The sequence below is a fragment of the Schistocerca piceifrons genome, chromosome 9, assembly GCF_021461385.2.
Source record: "Schistocerca piceifrons isolate TAMUIC-IGC-003096 chromosome 9, iqSchPice1.1, whole genome shotgun sequence".
Taxonomy (NCBI): Eukaryota; Metazoa; Arthropoda; class Insecta; order Orthoptera; family Acrididae; genus Schistocerca; species Schistocerca piceifrons.
In genome coordinates, this window is record NC_060146.1 from 99,346,025 (window position 1) to 99,364,199 (window position 18,175).

The following is an 18,175-nucleotide window of genomic DNA, read 5'->3' on the forward strand; positions in this document are numbered from 1 at the left end:
CGTAAGGACCGCGAAGATAAGATACGAGAAATTAGGGCTCATCCGGAGGCATACAGACAGTTGTTTCCCCTCGCTCTATTTGCGAATGGAGTAGGGGAGGGAATGACTAATAGAGGAAAAAGGTACCCTCCTTTACGCACCGTACGATGGCCTGCGGAGTATCTATGTATATGTAGATGGAAGTGTAGAAGTGGACTGGAATTCACCGGCAGTAGCAGTTCCTGTGAGGTTGGAAACTGATTGTCACACACATGCGGTGACATTCTTCCTGGCCGATTAGGTTTTCACAACAGGTTCGTTGATACATTAACAAGTCGGGAAATGTCATTCACAGTGTGATCATGGGAACACGAAAACACGATTCACCCTTTCCTCTATCCTGTCACACCCCCACGTTCGACCACCGTACTGAGCCGATTGCAGGCAACCGACTGGTACATGCACACCACTGTACTGTCATCACTTACGCCAGCACAAGATGGCAACATGATCACTGCCAATCCTACACCACCCACAGTTACCAGTGTGCCGTCCTAAGGGACAGAGTAATACACTCATGCTTATAAATTAAGGATAATGCTGATACATGGTGAAACAACGCCCTTGTGGGCGGTTTGCGGGTTTAAATCACCTCGGGGTATTACCATGCGGTGCATTTGACCTGCGGTTGTCACACGGTGGCGCTAGCAGCAGTCCATATACGTAGAGGTGTGTTGGTGCATGTCAGAGTATGATGCAGCGAGTAAGTGTGCAGACGTTTTCAGATGTGCTAATGGTGACTGTGTATTGAAAATGGCTCAAAGAACACATATTGATGACGTTATGAGGGATGGAATACTAAGGTGGCTGGAGGCTGGTCATACACAGCAGGTCGTAGCATGGGCCCTCCGTTTGGCACAGTGTGAGATCTCAAGACAATGGCAACGATTCCAGCAGACAAGAAACATGTCAAGGCGCTGGAACAGTTGTCTCCAGACACACTGTCTACAGACGACTGAAAAGGCATGGTTAATTCGCCCAGAGATCTGCAAGGTGCATTCCACTGACCTCTGGTCATAGGAGAGCCCGTAAAGCCTGTTGTGAAGAACACAGTACATGGTCATTGGAACAGTGATCCAAGGTTATGTTTGTGGACGAGTCCAGGTATAGTCTAAACTGTGATTCTAGCCGGGTTTTCATATGGCGTGAACCAGTAACCAGATACCAACCCCTTAATGTCCTTGAAAGGGACCTGTATGGAGGTCATGGTTTGATGGTGTGGGGTGGGATTATGATTAGTGCACGTACACCCCTGCATGTCCTTGACAGAGGAACTGTAATAGGTCAGGTGTATCGGGACGTCATTTTGCACCAGTATGTCCACCTTTTCAGGGGTGCAGTGGGTCCCACCTTTCTCCTGGTGGACGATAACGCACGGCCCCACCGAGCTGCCATCGTGGGGGAGTATCTTGAAACCGAAGATATCAGGCGAAAGGAGTGGCCTGCCTGTTCTGTCTGGGATGCTCTTGGTCGATATATCGCTGTACGTCTTCAAACCCCCTACGACACTTCAGGGGCTCCGACAGGCACTGGTGTAAGAGTGGGAGGCTATACCCCAGCAGCTGCTCGACCACCTGATCCAGACTGTGTACGTGTGCATGGTGATCATATCTGATATTGATGTCGGGGCACATCCGCAGGAAACAGAGGCGTTTTGTAGCACATGTGTTTCGGGACGGTTTTCTCAACTTCTCACCAATACTGTGGACTTACAGATCGGTGTCGTATATGTTCCCTATGTGCCTATGCTACTAGCGAAAGTTTTGTGTAGTGCCTTGTGTAGTGCCACTTTGTGTAGCACCACATTCTGCAATTATTCTTAATTTATGAGCATGAGTGTGTTTTGTCCGGTGAACTTAAGATCTCTTCTTCTGACGAAATTCAGAAATGCTGTGTTGTGTTCCCTTAAATAATCTTTCATAGAGCAGTGTTCTTTATTCAATAGAATAAAATATGGTAATACCTTTTACGCAGGACACGTCCCGAAATGTGGTGACAGACCGCCTTGAACCACTGGAGACAGGATGTTCATGTTCACAGAACGTGCACATTAGTATATTCCGCAGAACTGATTAGCATTTGTCACCTCGGAACAGCACTTACCTGTTGCCTGATAGGCACAGTGTCCGCCATGACCCCTGTTACCTTGTTCCATGCATGTTGGCATCAACGTGCATAAGGCACGAATGGCGTCCTTTTGTATTGCCATCCACACTGTATTCACGATGTTCCATGTGTGTTGGCATCGAGAGCGTATAAGGTGCGAATGGCGTCCTTTTGTATAGTCATCCAAAGTTCATCTGCAGTAGTTGGCGTAGGGTCACAGTGCTGCACCCGTCACTTCAGCATGTCCCACACATTTTCGATTGGCGACATGTCTGGTGATATGGCGGGCCAGGACATCCTGTGACACCAAAGAGGCACGTGTTCCTGCAGCAACATGTGGTCGTGCACTGCCTTGCTGAAAACTTGCGTCTGGGGTGTTGTGCAGAAAGGATGTGGCCACAGGTAGGTCAAACTGGTTACAGTGCCCTTGACAAGCACCACTTGTGATTTGTGATTGTACCCAATAGCAACCCACACCACAAGCCCTTCATCTGGTGCTGTATGCGTTGTCTGAATGCAGTCATTGTAATACGCTCCCTCTGTCTGCGAGGAACCAAAATACAGCAATCATTTTCAAACACTCTCTGATGCCATTCCTGTCCCCAGTGACGTCGTTTCATACGCCATTGCCATATAGCGCATTTCTGCACATTCGTCAAACATAGTCGGAGAATTGGACGATGCGCACTTAACCCATGCAGTAATAAACGGCGACGGACTATCACCCCTGTTCAATTGTTGCGCCAGAGCCGAGGAGGACGGAGATATGTCCTGCAAAGCCATTTGGATGATGTGTCGCTATTCTCGGAGTGGCTGGGGAAGGGGATTTGGGGGTGGCGGTTTTGGTGGTGCGACCTGAACAGTCTCGTCTTGTTCTACAGCTCCTCCCCCCTTCCCCTTCCCCTTCCCCACTGTGCACACACCCGACACCCGCTGCACTGCCGAAACACTTCGTACCACACGAGCAGGAGTTTGCCAGATGGATGCATCCCATTCTCTCACACCAATAATACACCCTCTTTCAAACTCACTGATTTGATGGTACGGTTCGTGCATACGTCTGGGAGGCATCCTGCATGTCTGCTCAAGTCATACTGATCCATTTGGTTTATAGCGACAACAAGAGTTTTAACAGTAGGTGGTGTCGCGCCGCGATATCATTTTTGACCTTGTACCCGCGGTCCAACGTGGTTTAAATGCTAATCATTTCTGCAGAAGATACTAATGTACATGTCTGGTGAATAAGAGCGTCCTATCTCTAGTCGTTCAAGGTGTTCTGTTTTTTTATGAAGTGTAGTTACGTACATACCCTTGGCCAATGGAGACAGGACGAGGGCGTGGCAGGACCAAGCCCCTGCGCTCCCGCCGAAGATGGTGACGTTGTCGGGGTCCCCGCCGAAGCTGGCGATGTTGTCCTTGACCCAGCGCAGAGCCATCACCTGGTCCTTGAAGCCCATGTTCCCCGGCACCACACGGTCCCCCGTGCTCAGGAAGCCTGCAGCACAACACGCAGCAATCATCACAGCTGTTTACAACCTCGTACACCGGTACAGCTACTAACGCCATAGCCATTGTTTTAAACATGATGAAAGAAGAGTGTGGATGTGGTAGCACGCTATGTCGTGAAAATGTTTAATTTCATTTATCTTCTTATTGTATTGCAGTACTGTAATGAGGAACTAGCACATATTTTCATCTAAGGTATACAACACAGCTGTATCTCGCGATCAAGGCTCACTAACAGTGTAGAGGTCTGAGGCTGCTCTGAGGAAACAGATTCAGTCACCACAAAGCACTCCCAAATTACACTGCCCCTCAATATGGCAAGTGAGCATGTACAGATAAATAGTAGCTACCTGTGTCTGATGCTCAGAATACTCAGTGTAAGCTTCCACCCTTCTTGCCACTTTTCGGTGATTGTTAGCGCTTGCAAATTTAATTAAAGGCAATTGGAAAGTATTCGGTTGGAGGATCGGAACTCCCATAGAGAAACAATAGGGAGCAGTAAAAGTTGTGATTCTGTGCCTAGTACCCACCCAATTCCTGCGTTACCATCTTCTAAAACAGTGTGATGAATGGTTCATTTTAATGGGATCTAGGATGTGGTTAGTTAATATTCATTAAATATCTAGTATTACTTGCTATTACAAAAAATGGTTCAAATGGCTCTGAGCACTATGGGACTTAACATCTGTGGTCATTAGTCCCCTAGAACAACTTAAACCTAACTAACCTAAGGACATCACACACATCCATGCCCGAGGCAGGAGTCGAACCTGCGACTGTAGCAGTCGAGTGGTTCCGGACTGAGCGCCTAGAACCGCTAGACCACCGCGGCTGGCACTTGTGATTACAATAAGCGTCTTTTAGACAAAAACTGCAACCCCCAAAAAACCTCATTCGCCGTAGTCACTGCGATTTTCACTCTGGCTAGCGAAGTACTGAATATGGAATTACTAGTATTACCTTCTTGGAGATGTGGTCTGTCTACGCAACTAAATAAAACGTTGTTTGTTTTTTGTTCTCGCATGTTTAGCTTCATTTTCTTTACAAGGCACTCTCAGAAGCCTGTAATACATGTCTGATGTGTGTATATCTTGTTGTTGTGGAGTTCAGTCAGTAGACAGGTTCGATGCAGCTCTTCATACTACAATGGCCTGTGCGGGCCTCTTCATCCTTATATAACTACTGCGACTTACATCCATCCTTCTGAATGTGCTTACTGTATTCATCTCTTGGTCCTCTTCTACTCTTCTCTCTTCTACAGTCCTCCGTCCCAACCCCCCCCCCCCACCCCCCACCCCCCCACCCCCCCACCTTCCGCCAGACTACCTTCCAATACTATATTGGTGATCCCTTGATGTCTAAGAATGTGTCCTATCAACCATCAACCAATCCATTCTTCTAGTCTGGTTGTGCCACAAATTTCTTTCCCCCCAAATTATATTCAATACCTCCTCATTAGTTACGTGATCTATTCACCTAATTTTCAGCATTCTTCTGTAACACCATATTTCAAAACCTTCTATTCTCTTCTTGTCTAAACTGTTTATCGTCCATGTTCCACTTCTATACATAATTACATTCCATACAAATACTTCGTGAGAAGACTTCCTAACACTTAAATTAATAACTAATGTCAACAAATATCTTCTTTTCCGAAACGCTTTTCTTGGCATTGTAAATCTACGTTTTATATCCTCTCCATATGGGCCATCATCAGTTATTTTGCTGGCTAAATGACAAAACTCATCCACTTCTTTAAGTGTCTCGTCTCCTAATATAGTTGCCTCAGGATCACCTCATTTAATTCGACTACAATCCATTTTCCTTGTTTTACTTTTGTTGAAGTTCGTCTTACATCCTCATCTTCCATGTCCTTTCTATCCCTGACAGAATTACACCGTCGTGAATCCTCATAGTTTTTACTTCTTGTTCTCATAATTTAATTCCTAATCCAAATTTTTCTTTTGCCTCCTTTACTGCTTGTTCAATGTTCAAATTCAAATAACTTACGGGTTTGCTGCCGGGTGACGTCGTCGAACACCGCCGATATTTCGACAGGAGCACACCCTGCCATTCTCAAGGCACAAATGCAAAGAAGAAAAAGTGTGCAAGCAAATTTAATACCTCGGTTCATAGAGGAGAGACAAGGAAAACACCACACACAGAACAAGTGTCAACATAACCAAAGATAACCAACATCAGAAATATCGATGGTTACTATTAACCAACAGGTGAGGTAGCCTTAATTCTGTCCCTCTGTTTTTTGATGAGAGACAGAGCCGGATTCCAAGCAGCATTTAAACAAAATCCACCATCTCTGTTAATAAGGTTGCTTGATAGTGTGCTTTCAACAGCTTCCTTAATAACACTATCCCAATAACTTGACGTGCAAACCAGAATCTCGTTGTTGTTGTATTGCATAGGATAACCGGTGTCGAGGCAATGCTCTGCAATAGGGGATTTGCTCGGCTGTTGTAAGCGTGTGTGACGCTTCTGTTCAATACACCGGTCTTCCACAGTCCTGATTGTCTGACCAATATATTGCCTCGACACCGGTCATCCTATGGAATACAACAACACGGAGATTGTGGCTTGCACGTCAAGTTATTGGGACAGTGTTATTAAGGAAGCTGTTGAAATCAGACTATCAAGCAACCTAATTAACAGAGATGGTGGATTTTGTTTAAATGCTGCTTGGAATCCGGCTCTGTCTCTCATCAAATAACAGAGGGACAGAATTAGTGCTACCTCGCCTGTTGATTAATAGTAACCATAGATATTTTTGATGTTGGTTATCTTTGGTTATGTTGACACATGTTCTGTGTGTGGTGTCTTCCTTGTCTCTCCTCTATGAACCGAAGTATTAAATTTGCTTGCACACTTTTTTTCCTTGCATGTGTGCCTTGAGAATGGTAGGGTGTGCTCCTGTCGAAATATCGGCGGTGTTCGACGACGTCACCCGGCAGTAAACTCGTAAGTTATTTGAACATTCGATTCGCCGGGAAAAGTTAAGGTCTCACAATGTTCAGATTGAATAACATCGGCGGTAGACTACAACAGCGTGTCACATCCCTTTCAACCACTGCTTCCTTTTCGCACCCGTCCACTTTTATAAGTGTCGTCTGGTCTTTTTACAAGTTGTAAATAGCCGTTTGCACCCTGTAGTTTACTCCCGGATTTCAAAGAGTTGTCAGTAGTGCCACTCTTTACCTCCGATGTAGACAGCCTGGGTAGGAAGCGTTGCTGTTGCGGGTGCCAACGAACCGCTATCTGTAACGAGATCCACGCGGAAAGCCGCGCATGCACAGTGTCGCAAACTTCAAGCAACCAGATACCTTGATTGAAACGTTGGGGGCTGGCTGCCACATTTTAAATTACCAGACTGCAATAATCAGAAATAATATACAAAAACATTCTGACTTGTTGTTGTAGATGTGGTCTTCGGTCCAGATACTGGTTTGATGCAGCTCTCCAAGCTACTCTATACTGTGCAAGCTTCTTCATCTCCAAGTACCTACTGCAACCTACATCCTTTTGAATCTGCTTAGTGTATTCTTTCTCTTGGCATCCCTCTACGATTCTTACCCTTCACGGTGCCCTTCAATACTAAATTAGTGATTCCTTGACGGCTTATAATGTGTCCTACCAATCAATCCCTTCTCCTAGTCGAGTTCTGCCACAAATTACTCTTCTCTCCAATTCTATTCAGTATCTCCCCATTAGTTATGTGATCTACCCATCTAATCTTCAGCATTCTTCTGTAGCACCACATTTCGAAAGCTTCTATTCTCTTCTTGTCTAAACTATTTATCGTCCACGTTTCACTTCCATCCAGGACTAAACTGCATACAAATACTTTCAGAAAAGATTTCCAGACCCTTAAATCTGCACTCGATGTTAACAAATTTTTCTCCTTCAGAAACGCTTTCCTTGCCATTACCAGTCTACATTTTATATCCTGTCTACTTCAATCATGATCAGTTATTTTGGTCTCCAAATAGCGAACGAAACTCATCTACTACTTTCTCATTTCCTAATATAAGTCCCAGCGCATCACCTGATTTAATTCGACAGCATTCAATTATCTTCGTTTTGCTTTTGTTGATGTTCATCTTATATCCTCCTTTCAAGACACTGTCCATTCAGTTCAACTGCTCTTCCAGGCCCTTTGCTGTCTCTGACAGAATTACAATGTCATCCGCAAACTTCAAAGTTTTTATTTCTTTTCCATGAATCTTAATTCCTACTCCTTTACTGCTTGTTCAGTATACAGATTGAATAACATCGGGAATGGGCTACAATCCTGTCTCCACTCCCTTCCCAACCACTGCTTCTCCTTCACGCCACTCGACTCGCACGACTGCCATCTGGTTTCTGTACAAATTGTAAATAGCCTTTCGCTCCCTGCCACCTTCGTTGAAAGAGAGTATTCCAGTCAAGATTGTCAAAAGCTTTCTCTAAGTCTACAGGTGCTAGAAATGTAAGTTTGCCTTTCCTTAATCTATCTTCTAAGATAAGTCGTAGGGTCAGTACTGCCTCACGTGAGCCACTATTTCTACGGAATCCAAACTGATCTTCCACGAGGTCGGCTTCTACTAGTTTTTCTATTCGTCTGTAAAGAATTCGTGTTAGTATTTTGCAGCTGTGACTTTTTCAACTGATAGTTCGGTAATTTCCACACCTGTCAACATGTGATTTCTTTGGGATTGGAATTATTATAGTCCTCTTGAAGTCTGAAGGTATTTGGCGTGTCTCATTCATCTTGCTTACCAGATGGAAGAGTTTTGTCACGGCTGGCTCTCCCAATGCTATCAGTGGTTCTAACGGAATATTGTCTACTCCCTGGCCCTTGTTTCGATTTAGGTCTTTCAGTGTTCTGTCAAACTCTTCACGCAAATCACATCTCCCATTTCATCTTCATCTACGTCCTCTTCCATTTCCATAATATTGTCCTCAAGTACACCGCCCTAGTATAGACCCTCTATATTCCTTCCACCTTTCTGCTTTCCCTTCCTTGCTTAGAACTGGTTTTCCATCTGAGCTCTTGATATTCATACTGATGGTTCTCTTTTCTGACCACTTTCGAAGTCCGTGAGTTCTGCGGAGCGACCCATTCTGCTCTCTCACGATGCCTAATAACTACTGAGGTTAGCTGATGTGGAGTACCTGGCAGTAGGAGGCAGCACAATGCTCCATATCAGGCGCCCGGTTGATACACGCAAGCTTATTGTTAATCGCAGACGAAGGCTGGAAATTGCACACCAGTACCACAACTGAATGCCCACTGAGTTACGACAGGAGGGCTCTTTATGCATCATCAGACGGATGACCGTTGGCGATGTACGACGTCGTCGGAAGCTTCCATGTCGGGAGAGGGAGCATTATGATGTCGGGAATATTTTCGTGGAATTCTCTGGGTGATACGGTCATTCTGGAAGCACAGTGGATCAATACAGATATGCATCATTCCTTGGGGACCATATCCACCCCTGCACGCAGTTTCTTTCCCTCTGCACGATGGCGTCCACCAGCATGACAATACACTGTGTCGCAGAGCTTGTAAAGTACGTGTGTGGTTCAAAGACCACCAATATGACTTTACTGTACTCTCCTGACGGCCAGATTCCCCAAATTTAAATCCAATCGAGAATCTCTGAGACCGCATCGATCGAGCTGTTCGCGCCCTAGACCCTCAACAGTCAAACCTAACACATGTGGCCACGATACTGGAGTCGTCATGGCTCCTCATGCCTGTGAGTACCTTCCAGATCCTCATCCTCTCTTGCTACACGCTGTGCAGCTACATTATGTGATCAAAAGTATCCGGACACCTGGCTGAAAATGACTTACAAGTTCCTGGCGCCCTCCGTCGGTAAGCTGGAATTCAAGATGGTGTTGGCCCACCCTTAACCTTGATGACAGCTTCCACTCTCGCAGGCATACGTTCAATCAGGTGCTATAAGATTTCTTGGGAAATGGCAGCCCGTTCTTCACGGAGTGCTGCACTGAGGAGAGGTATCGATGTCGGAACGACGTCGGCGTTCTAATACATCCCAAAGGTGTTCTAAAGGATTCAGTTCAGGACTCCGTGCAGGCCAGTCCATTACAGGGATGTTACTGTCGTGTGACCACTCCAACACAGTCTGTGCATTATGAACAGGTGCTCGATCGCGTTGAAAGATGCAATCGCCATCCCCGAATTGCTCTTCAATAGTGGGAAGCAAGAAGGTTCTTAAAACATTAATGTAGGCCTGTGCTGTGATAGTGCCACGCAAAACAACAAGGGGTGCATGCCCTCTGCATCAAAAACACGAGCACACCATAACACCACCGCCTCCGAAGTTTACTGCAGTATTGGCACTACACACGCTGGCAGATGACGTTCACCAGGCATTCATCATACTCAGACTCTGCTATCGCATCGTCACATTATTTACCGTGATTCGTCACTCCACACAACGTTTTTCCACTGTCCAATGGTGCAATGTTTACGCTCCTTACACCAAGTGAGGCGTCGTTTGGCATTTACCGGCGTGATGTGTGGCTTATGAGCAGCCGCTCTACCATGAAACCCGTTTTCTCACCTCCCGCCTAACTGTCATAGTACTTGCAGTGGATCCTGATGCATTTTGGAATTAATGTGTGATGGTCTGGATAGATTATTATACAACGACCCTCTTCAACAGTCGGAGGTCTGTGTCAGACGAGGTCAAGCTGTAAGCTTTAGTGCTGTGCGTGTCCCTACACGTTTCCACATCACTGTCACATTGCAAACAATGGACCTAGGGATGTTTAGGAGCGTGGAACTCTCGCGTACAGACGTATGACACAAGTGACAACCAATCACCTGACCACGTTCGAAGCCTGTGAGTTCCGCGGAGCGCCCCATTCTGCTGTCTCACTATGTCTAATATCTACTTAGGCCGCTGATGTGGAGTACCTGGCAGTAGGTGCACCTAATATGAAAAAGTATGTTTTTTGGGGTGTCCGGATGTTTGTGATCACATAGTGTATTTGCTTTTGAGGTGTTGTTACATTAATATGACGAGACAGTGTATTACCATACTATGCCAATATGACTGACAATTCGACGAAATAAATGGTCTCTGACTAGAGTACGAAGTGAGAAAATCAGCACATATGCAGGAGAGACGGCCGTTTCTGGCTGACAAAGTGCTTATCTCCTCGGGCGACAGCAGCCTAAGGCGGCCACGTGTCTGGAACAGAGGGAGGACTCACCCAGCGCTTGGAATGACGTGCGAATCTGCGCAGCTGCCACGTTTTCTTGACTGTAACCGGAAGAAAAGCCGGCCGAGATGGCCGAGCGGTTCTAGGCGCTACAGTCTGGAATCGCGCGACCGCTACGGTCGCAGGTTCGAATCCTGCCTCGGGCATGGATGTGTGTGATGTCCTTACGTTAGTTACGTTTAAGTAGTTCTATGTTCTAGGGGACTGATGACCTTAGAAGTTAAGTGCCATAGTGCTCAGAGCCATTTGAACTATTTCAACCGGAAGAAAACTATCTGGAATAAAAGAGTCCCATCCTCCACGGTCTTCACAGTGATTAGCGGATGTACCTGTGAACGCATATTCTAAATTCTTAGAACTGTCCCGAATACCCATTAGTGCGAATGAGCTGGCTGACACTTTTTCATATACTCACCCAGCACTCCGAGGCGGTAGTTGAAGGACACGTAGACGACGCCCTTCTCTATGAGGAAGTCTGGACGAGCGAAGAACTCGTTGCCCGACAGTAGGGCGAGCCCTCCACCGTGGACCATGAACATCACCGGCAGCAGACTGCCAGAACCCTCTGACGGCAGCTGGGGGACAAACCATCTCTCAGTGCAAGTCACATTTCACCTTAGTAAAGCACAACAGTCTATTATAGACTCTTCTAAATGATTCCTGTCGAATATTGCCAAAGTGGAAGTACGCCTGAAGAGAGACTCTATGGCTTTGAGCATACTGCTCAAGCAAGTGTGAGCTTTGTGCTGTGACTAGGAAGAACATGTTTAATAACACACAAGTACAGAATTTCACCCATCAGATGTACCTCAACCTCCTGAGCACAGCAAAATGTTTCCAGAATGGCAACGCACCACCTTCCTTCCAGGTCTATCAGCCCTCCAATTCAGCCTGGTGCAATCTCCCGTACTTCAAAATCTAGCGTTTCAATCCACCAGTTTTCCACACATCCATCTACGACCGTCCCATCCATATTAGACACGCTAAAATATATTTGAATAACACCCTGTTGCAAAGTATAGGGGCACTTCCATCTATTAAATACAGGGTGTTACAAAAAAGGTATGGCGAAATTTTCAGGAAACATTCCTCACACACAAATAAAGAAAATATGTTATGTGGACATGTGTCCGGAAACGCTTAATTTCCATGTTAGAGCTCATTTTAGTTTCGTCAGTATGTACTGTACTTCCTCGATTCACCGCCAGTTGGCACAATTGACGAGAATCCGCACGCAATTGTGCAATCACGTCATCAACACAGATTTTCTGTGAACGTTTGGGCTGGCATTGTTGGTGATGTCTTGATTGGGCCCCATGTCCTTCCATCTACGCTCAATGGAGCACGTTATCATTATTTCATACGGGATACTCTACCTGTGCTGCTAGAACATGTGCCTTTACAAGTACGACACAACATGTGGTTCATGCACGATGGAGCTCCTGCACATTTCAGTCGAAGTGTTCGTACGCTTCTCAACAACAGATTCGGTGACCGATGGATTGATAGAGCGGCCTCCACGCTCTCCTGACCTCAACCCTCTTGACTTTCATTTATGGGGGCATTCGAAAGCTCTTGTCTACGCAACCCCGGTACCAAATGTAGAGACTCTTCGTGCTCGTATTGTGGACGGCTGTGATACAATACGCCATTCTCCAGGGCTGTATCAGCGCATCAGGGATTCCATGCGACGGAGGGTGGATGCGTGTATCCTCGCTAACGGAGGACATTTTGAACATTTCCTGTAACAAAGTATTTAAAGTCACGCTGGTACGTTCTGTTGCTGTGTGTTTCCATTCCATGATTAATGTGATTTGAAGAGAAGTAATAAAATGAGCTCTAACATGGAAAGTAAGCGTTTCCGGACACATGTCCACATAACATATTTTCTTTCTTTGTGTGTGAGGAATGTTTCCTGAAAGTTTGGCCGTACCTTTTTGTAACACCCTGTATATGAAACAAGCCGACAATACGCGAGGCAGCCGCGCGGCCTGGGGCGTCTTGTCGCGGTCCGCGCGGCTCCCCCCGTCGGAGGTTCGAGTCCTCACTCGGGCATGGGTGTGTGTGTTGTCCTTAGTGTAAGTTAGTTTCAGTTAGATTGAGTAGTGCGTATGATCAGGGACGGATGACCTCAGCAGTTTGGTCCCGTAAGACCTTACCACAGATTTCCCAAGCCGACAGTAGACTAATAAAATAAAATCGTGATGTGGGTTTAGCGTGTTTGGAGAGTAATCAAAGCGTACTGACTCCCCATTTCGGATCCAGCCACTGCTTCAATTTGGAACACAAATTATCTGTAAAAGTGGCCGAACGCTTCTGGGGTAATGGGTCATTCTCGTTCTGCCAACGACCTTGTCATAGACTCCGCCAAACGAATCTGTATTCTTGTGACATATTTTCATTAGTAGGTGACGAAACAGCTCTTTCAAATAGAGCTTTCGATAGTATTCTCTTTCAGATATTCTTTTTTCGATATTTGCATCTCTCATACTGTAACAGGAAGTTTTCGGAATTATTTCGATATTTGGCGACTGTCAATTGAAATTTGATTTATCATGTTATATTTTTTCTATTATAGTTTGGAAATCTGTGTCCCTATATTCCCCACCCGTTGTACAAAAATTATATTTACGATTATGAAAACATACATTTTTTACAAAACATATTTGTGTCTCGAATAATATTTTCTACATAAAGGTTATCTCAGTCTGATTACATTGATATCAATGAAGCTCTTTGTACTGTCGAAATGCAACAGCACTGCCGTGGTGCCACGAGAAAAAGACTGAATAACCGATGAAAGGCAAACCTTGTACGAAACAGAGCGTGGAATGTGAAAAGTCTGATCGTGGTAGGAAAGCTAGAATATTTGAAAAGAGAAATGAAAAATCTCAAACTAGATATAGTGGGGGTCAGTGAATTGAAGTGGAAAGAGGATGAGAATTTTTGGTTTGCCAAATATATGTACGGTAATAACAATAGCAGCAGAAAATGGTGTGATGGGAGTAAGACTCGTCATGAACAGGATACAGTGAACAGTGTAGTAAAAGGGCTGGTCACATCAGAATCGACAGAACCAGCGCCAACGACCGTAATCCAAGTATATATGCTGACTTCTGAAGCAGAACAAAAAGTGGAGAAAGCATGTGAGGACATTGATAGGGTGGTAAGAGTAAGACAGGAGAATGACTAAATGAGTTTTGCAAAAAATTTTAGCCAGTAATAGCGAGTACACTGTTCAAAAATCACAAGAGGAGGAGGTGTTATTTGGAAAAGCGTCCAGACACCAAACATTACACAAAATGACACACAGATTGCGGAGCCAGGTGGTAAATTGTAAGGTGCACTCAAGAGCAGATATATATATATTTAGATCAGAATATGGTGAATTTTAAGAGTAAATGGCAATCGCTGAAGTTGGAGACACAAATATAGGTTCAAAGAAGGAAACAGCGTAGAAACCGTGGATAACAAATTAATATTTCAATCGATCTACGAAATAAGGAATCTTAAATCTGTTAGGTGTAAGAAATTGGTACATCAATATGAGTCACTTAGGAATGAAATAAGTAGAGAGTGCTAGGAAGCTAAAGGGAAAAGGTTCCCGAAAAATGTTAAGAAACTGAGAGAGAAATGGTCCCCGGAAGGATGGACACAGCATATACAAGTTAAAATAACCTTCGATGAATTAATAGCAAAGGCAACGACTTTAAGAGTGCAAGAGGAATTACACTCCTTAACGTAGAACTGATGCATGGAGAGAGTACATTGAAGGCCTCTGCGAGGAGAAGAAGCTTCCTGATAATGTGACAAGAATATGTAGAGAACACAGGGGATCCTTTTTTGGAGTTTAAAAAATGGTTCAAATGGCTCTGAGCACTATGGCACTTAACATCTGTGGTCATCAGTCCCCTATAACTTAGAACTACTTAAACCTAACTAACCTAAGGACATCACACACATCCATGCCCGAGGCAGGATTCGAACCTGCGACCGTAGCGGTCACGCGGTTCCAGACTGAAGCGCCTTTTGGAGTTTAACAAAGCTTTGGAAGACTTGTGATCAAATTAGGCGTAAAGCATAGATAGTATACCTTCCAAACTACTAAAATCGTTGCGAGAAATGGCAACCAAACGACTATTCAAGATGGTTTGTAGGTGCTATAAGACTGGAGATACTTTCGGAAAAATATCATAACCCAATTCCGAAAACAGGAAGCGCAGATATGTGCTAGAACTATGTACAATTTGCTTTACATTACTATTGCTGACTAGAATTATATACAGAAGAAGAAAAGAAAGAGGAGCAGATGACGATCAGTTTGGTCATAGGAAAGATAAAGGCATCAGAGAAAATCTTCTGACGTTGCATTTGATATAATGGAAGCAGGACTTAAAAATAACTGAGATACGTTCATTGAATTCGTGGAGCAGAAGAAGCGTTCGTCAATGAAGATAGTGAGGGAAGTTCTTAAGTCTAAGAAAAATTGGTACAGACTATAGGCAAGATCTGTAATATAAGCTACAGAAAGCAAGACGCAACGGTAAGAATCGTAGAGCAAGAGCGAACTACTCGGATTAAAAAGGGTGTAAAACAGAGCTGAAGTCTTTCGCTATTAGTGTTCAATCTATACGTTGAAAAGCCATGACGGATAAAAAGATTGAAACTCAAGTTGCAAAGATATCAGTAATAAGTCTCCCTGATTATACTGGTATCCCGAGTCAAAGTGAAGAAGAATTGCAGGACAAGTTTTATGCAATGAAAAGTCTAACAAGTACAACATATGGATTGGAGGTAAGCCGAAAAACGACTAAAATAACGAGGAGTAGCAACTTGGCAAGTGCCGGTCACAGGCTCAGGGCCCAATCCCGCACGTGATAGAGAAGGAGTAGTGGGGGGAGTAACAACCTCGTAAAAAAATATCCCTCCATGTGGGTCCGGATGGAGCACCCAGTGAAGTGGCATTGCTAAAGCTACAGGTGAAATCTGGCCAAAGATCTCAAACGTGGAATAAGAATTCGAATTCCTAGTGATGGAGAGAACCAAATAGCCCAGTGGTTAAAACACGAATAAAATGTCAAATTTCGGACTAACAGTTCTATCTAATCCTGGAATATAATTCCAAACTTTCAATTTGACAGTTGTAGTGCGGAAAGTGTACTACCCTAGGTGATAATTAAAAAGAAAAATCCACCACTTACAAAATAAAGTTTAAAAAAATTCTTCTTAGGGACTTTAAAAGTAAACTATTTACTTAAATCTGGTAAACAAACAGAACTGGTGGTATTTTTAGAGAAAAATAAAATTTATATTCTAGAAACTTAAGAATTGTCGGAAGAAAATGTAACAGATACTCGTAACTACAGCATCTTCAAAGGAAAACCTGCAATCAGAGCTCTGAAAGGGATGTGGCTACTGGGTACAGCTTTCGATGTTAAAAAAAAAAAAGTAGGTATTCAACAGAATTCAAATTTGACCAATAAAGACTATCTGTCCCACCAGTCAAATGCAAAAAAGGAAGACAAAAGAAAGCGCGTGTTAGTCTATTAAATTTCGGGCATGCAGCCGCGCAAATAAATTTTTTTCCCATAGATATTTCGGCCGCATATCGTCCGGCCATCCTCAGAGTAAGTCTCAAGACTATCCATGTTAGTATTAAATTTACTATGGAAATATCAAAAGACGGCTGCCTGCTCTTTTCGGATGTAGTCGTCCGCCGTAAAGTAGGTGGCACATTAGGACATGCCGTATATCGTAAACCAACACACACAAATCTATATCTACATGCCAATAGCTGCAATCACCCTTCACAGAGCATGGGTGTTCTTAAGATCTTAGTGCATAGGGCGCACCGTATATTCGATAAAGATAATTTGCAAGAGGATCTCACATACCTCATGCGCATCTTTAAAGTGAATGGATTTTCTCCACAACAAATTCGTAGAGCATTCAATAAAAAAACCTAGAATGCAGGTATGTGATGGGAAATGCTCAATGTTTATGATGTCATATCTCATGACCTATGTATCTTACAAAGATACATTTTTCTTAATACTTATGAGCAGCCGCTCGACCATGAAATCCGTTTCATCAGTTCCCGCCTAACTCTCACAGTACTTGCAGTGGATCCTGATGCAGTTTGGAATACCTGTGTGATGGTGTGGATAGATGTCTGCCTATTACACATTCCGATCCTCTTCAACTGTCGGCGGTCTCTGTCAGTGAACAGACGAGGTCGGCCTGTACGCTTTTGTGCTGTACGTATCCCTTCACGTTTCCACTTCACTATCACATTGGAAACAGTGGACCTAGGGATGTGTAGGAGTGGGAAATCTCGCGTACAGACGTATGACACAAGTGACATCCAGTCACCTGACCACGATCGAAGTACGTGAGTTCTGCAGAGCGCCCCATTCAGCTCTCTCACGATGTCTAATGACTACTGAGGTCGCTGATATGGAGTACGTGGCAGTACGTGGCAGAATAATGGACCTGATATGAATAACGTATGTTTTTGGGGGTGTCCGGATACTTTTGGTCACATAGTGTATCTTAGGGTTTATGACGTCATGTATTCTTAACTAAGTGATGCACAATTATGTAATTTTTCTTGTATATTCAGTGACGTATCTGAATATTGTCTGGAAATTGTGTCATGAATATAGTAGTAAAGAATTAATAAATTTAAATTCCACGCTTCATGTTGGAGTTTCACAACATGAACAGTGAAAATTTAATAAACGACAAGCTTCTTTCCTATCATCATTTTGCTGGAGTCATCAACGAGAGAAAGGTGCGTAAAGGTTTGAAATTTTGTGTACAGTTTGTTGCAAGTCTCTAAGTACTCTCATTCTCAAAAACAGGATAACTGAAGCGTGGGTATTCTCACGTTGATGTCTCACCCTCATCCCACACCCTTCGATAGCAGGGTGGTTGTTATCCCCCACAGTGATTCATTCCAGGCAGTAAATGATATGCGTACCAAGTTTGGTTGCAGTCGCTCCGATGGGTTTAGGTTGAGATGTGGAACATACATACATATGTATTTATTTATATTTTTGTACTGTGTCTATTAAAAATACGTAGCCTATGTCTGCCCAAATGTTCATTTGGTGATCATGTAGAAATTTGAAGTAAATTGGCCAAGAACTCTAATAGAGCTTTTTGGAAACAATATTTCCCCTTTATGTATCACATACATGTATGTTTGAATTCAGATTACGAAATCGTATGCAGACACTGGTCTTTCTCTTGTCCTGAGGGTAAAGTAAGCAAA

The 18,175-nt window shown here is 44.1% G+C and overlaps 1 protein-coding gene across 1 annotated transcript in view; it reads right to left on the reverse strand.

Moving 5' to 3' along the window:
* LOC124717250 (esterase FE4-like) overlaps positions 1 to 18,175 on the reverse strand; it is a 207,730-nt gene that overhangs the window by 162,151 nt on the left and 27,404 nt on the right. The window contains exons 3-4 of the mRNA XM_047244051.1: positions 11,315 to 11,474; positions 3,455 to 3,640 (exon numbers count right to left, since the gene is read on the reverse strand). Of these exons, the coding sequence (XP_047100007.1) occupies positions 3,455 to 3,640; positions 11,315 to 11,474 (346 nt within the window). The remainder of the gene's footprint in view (positions 1 to 3,454; positions 3,641 to 11,314; positions 11,475 to 18,175) is intronic.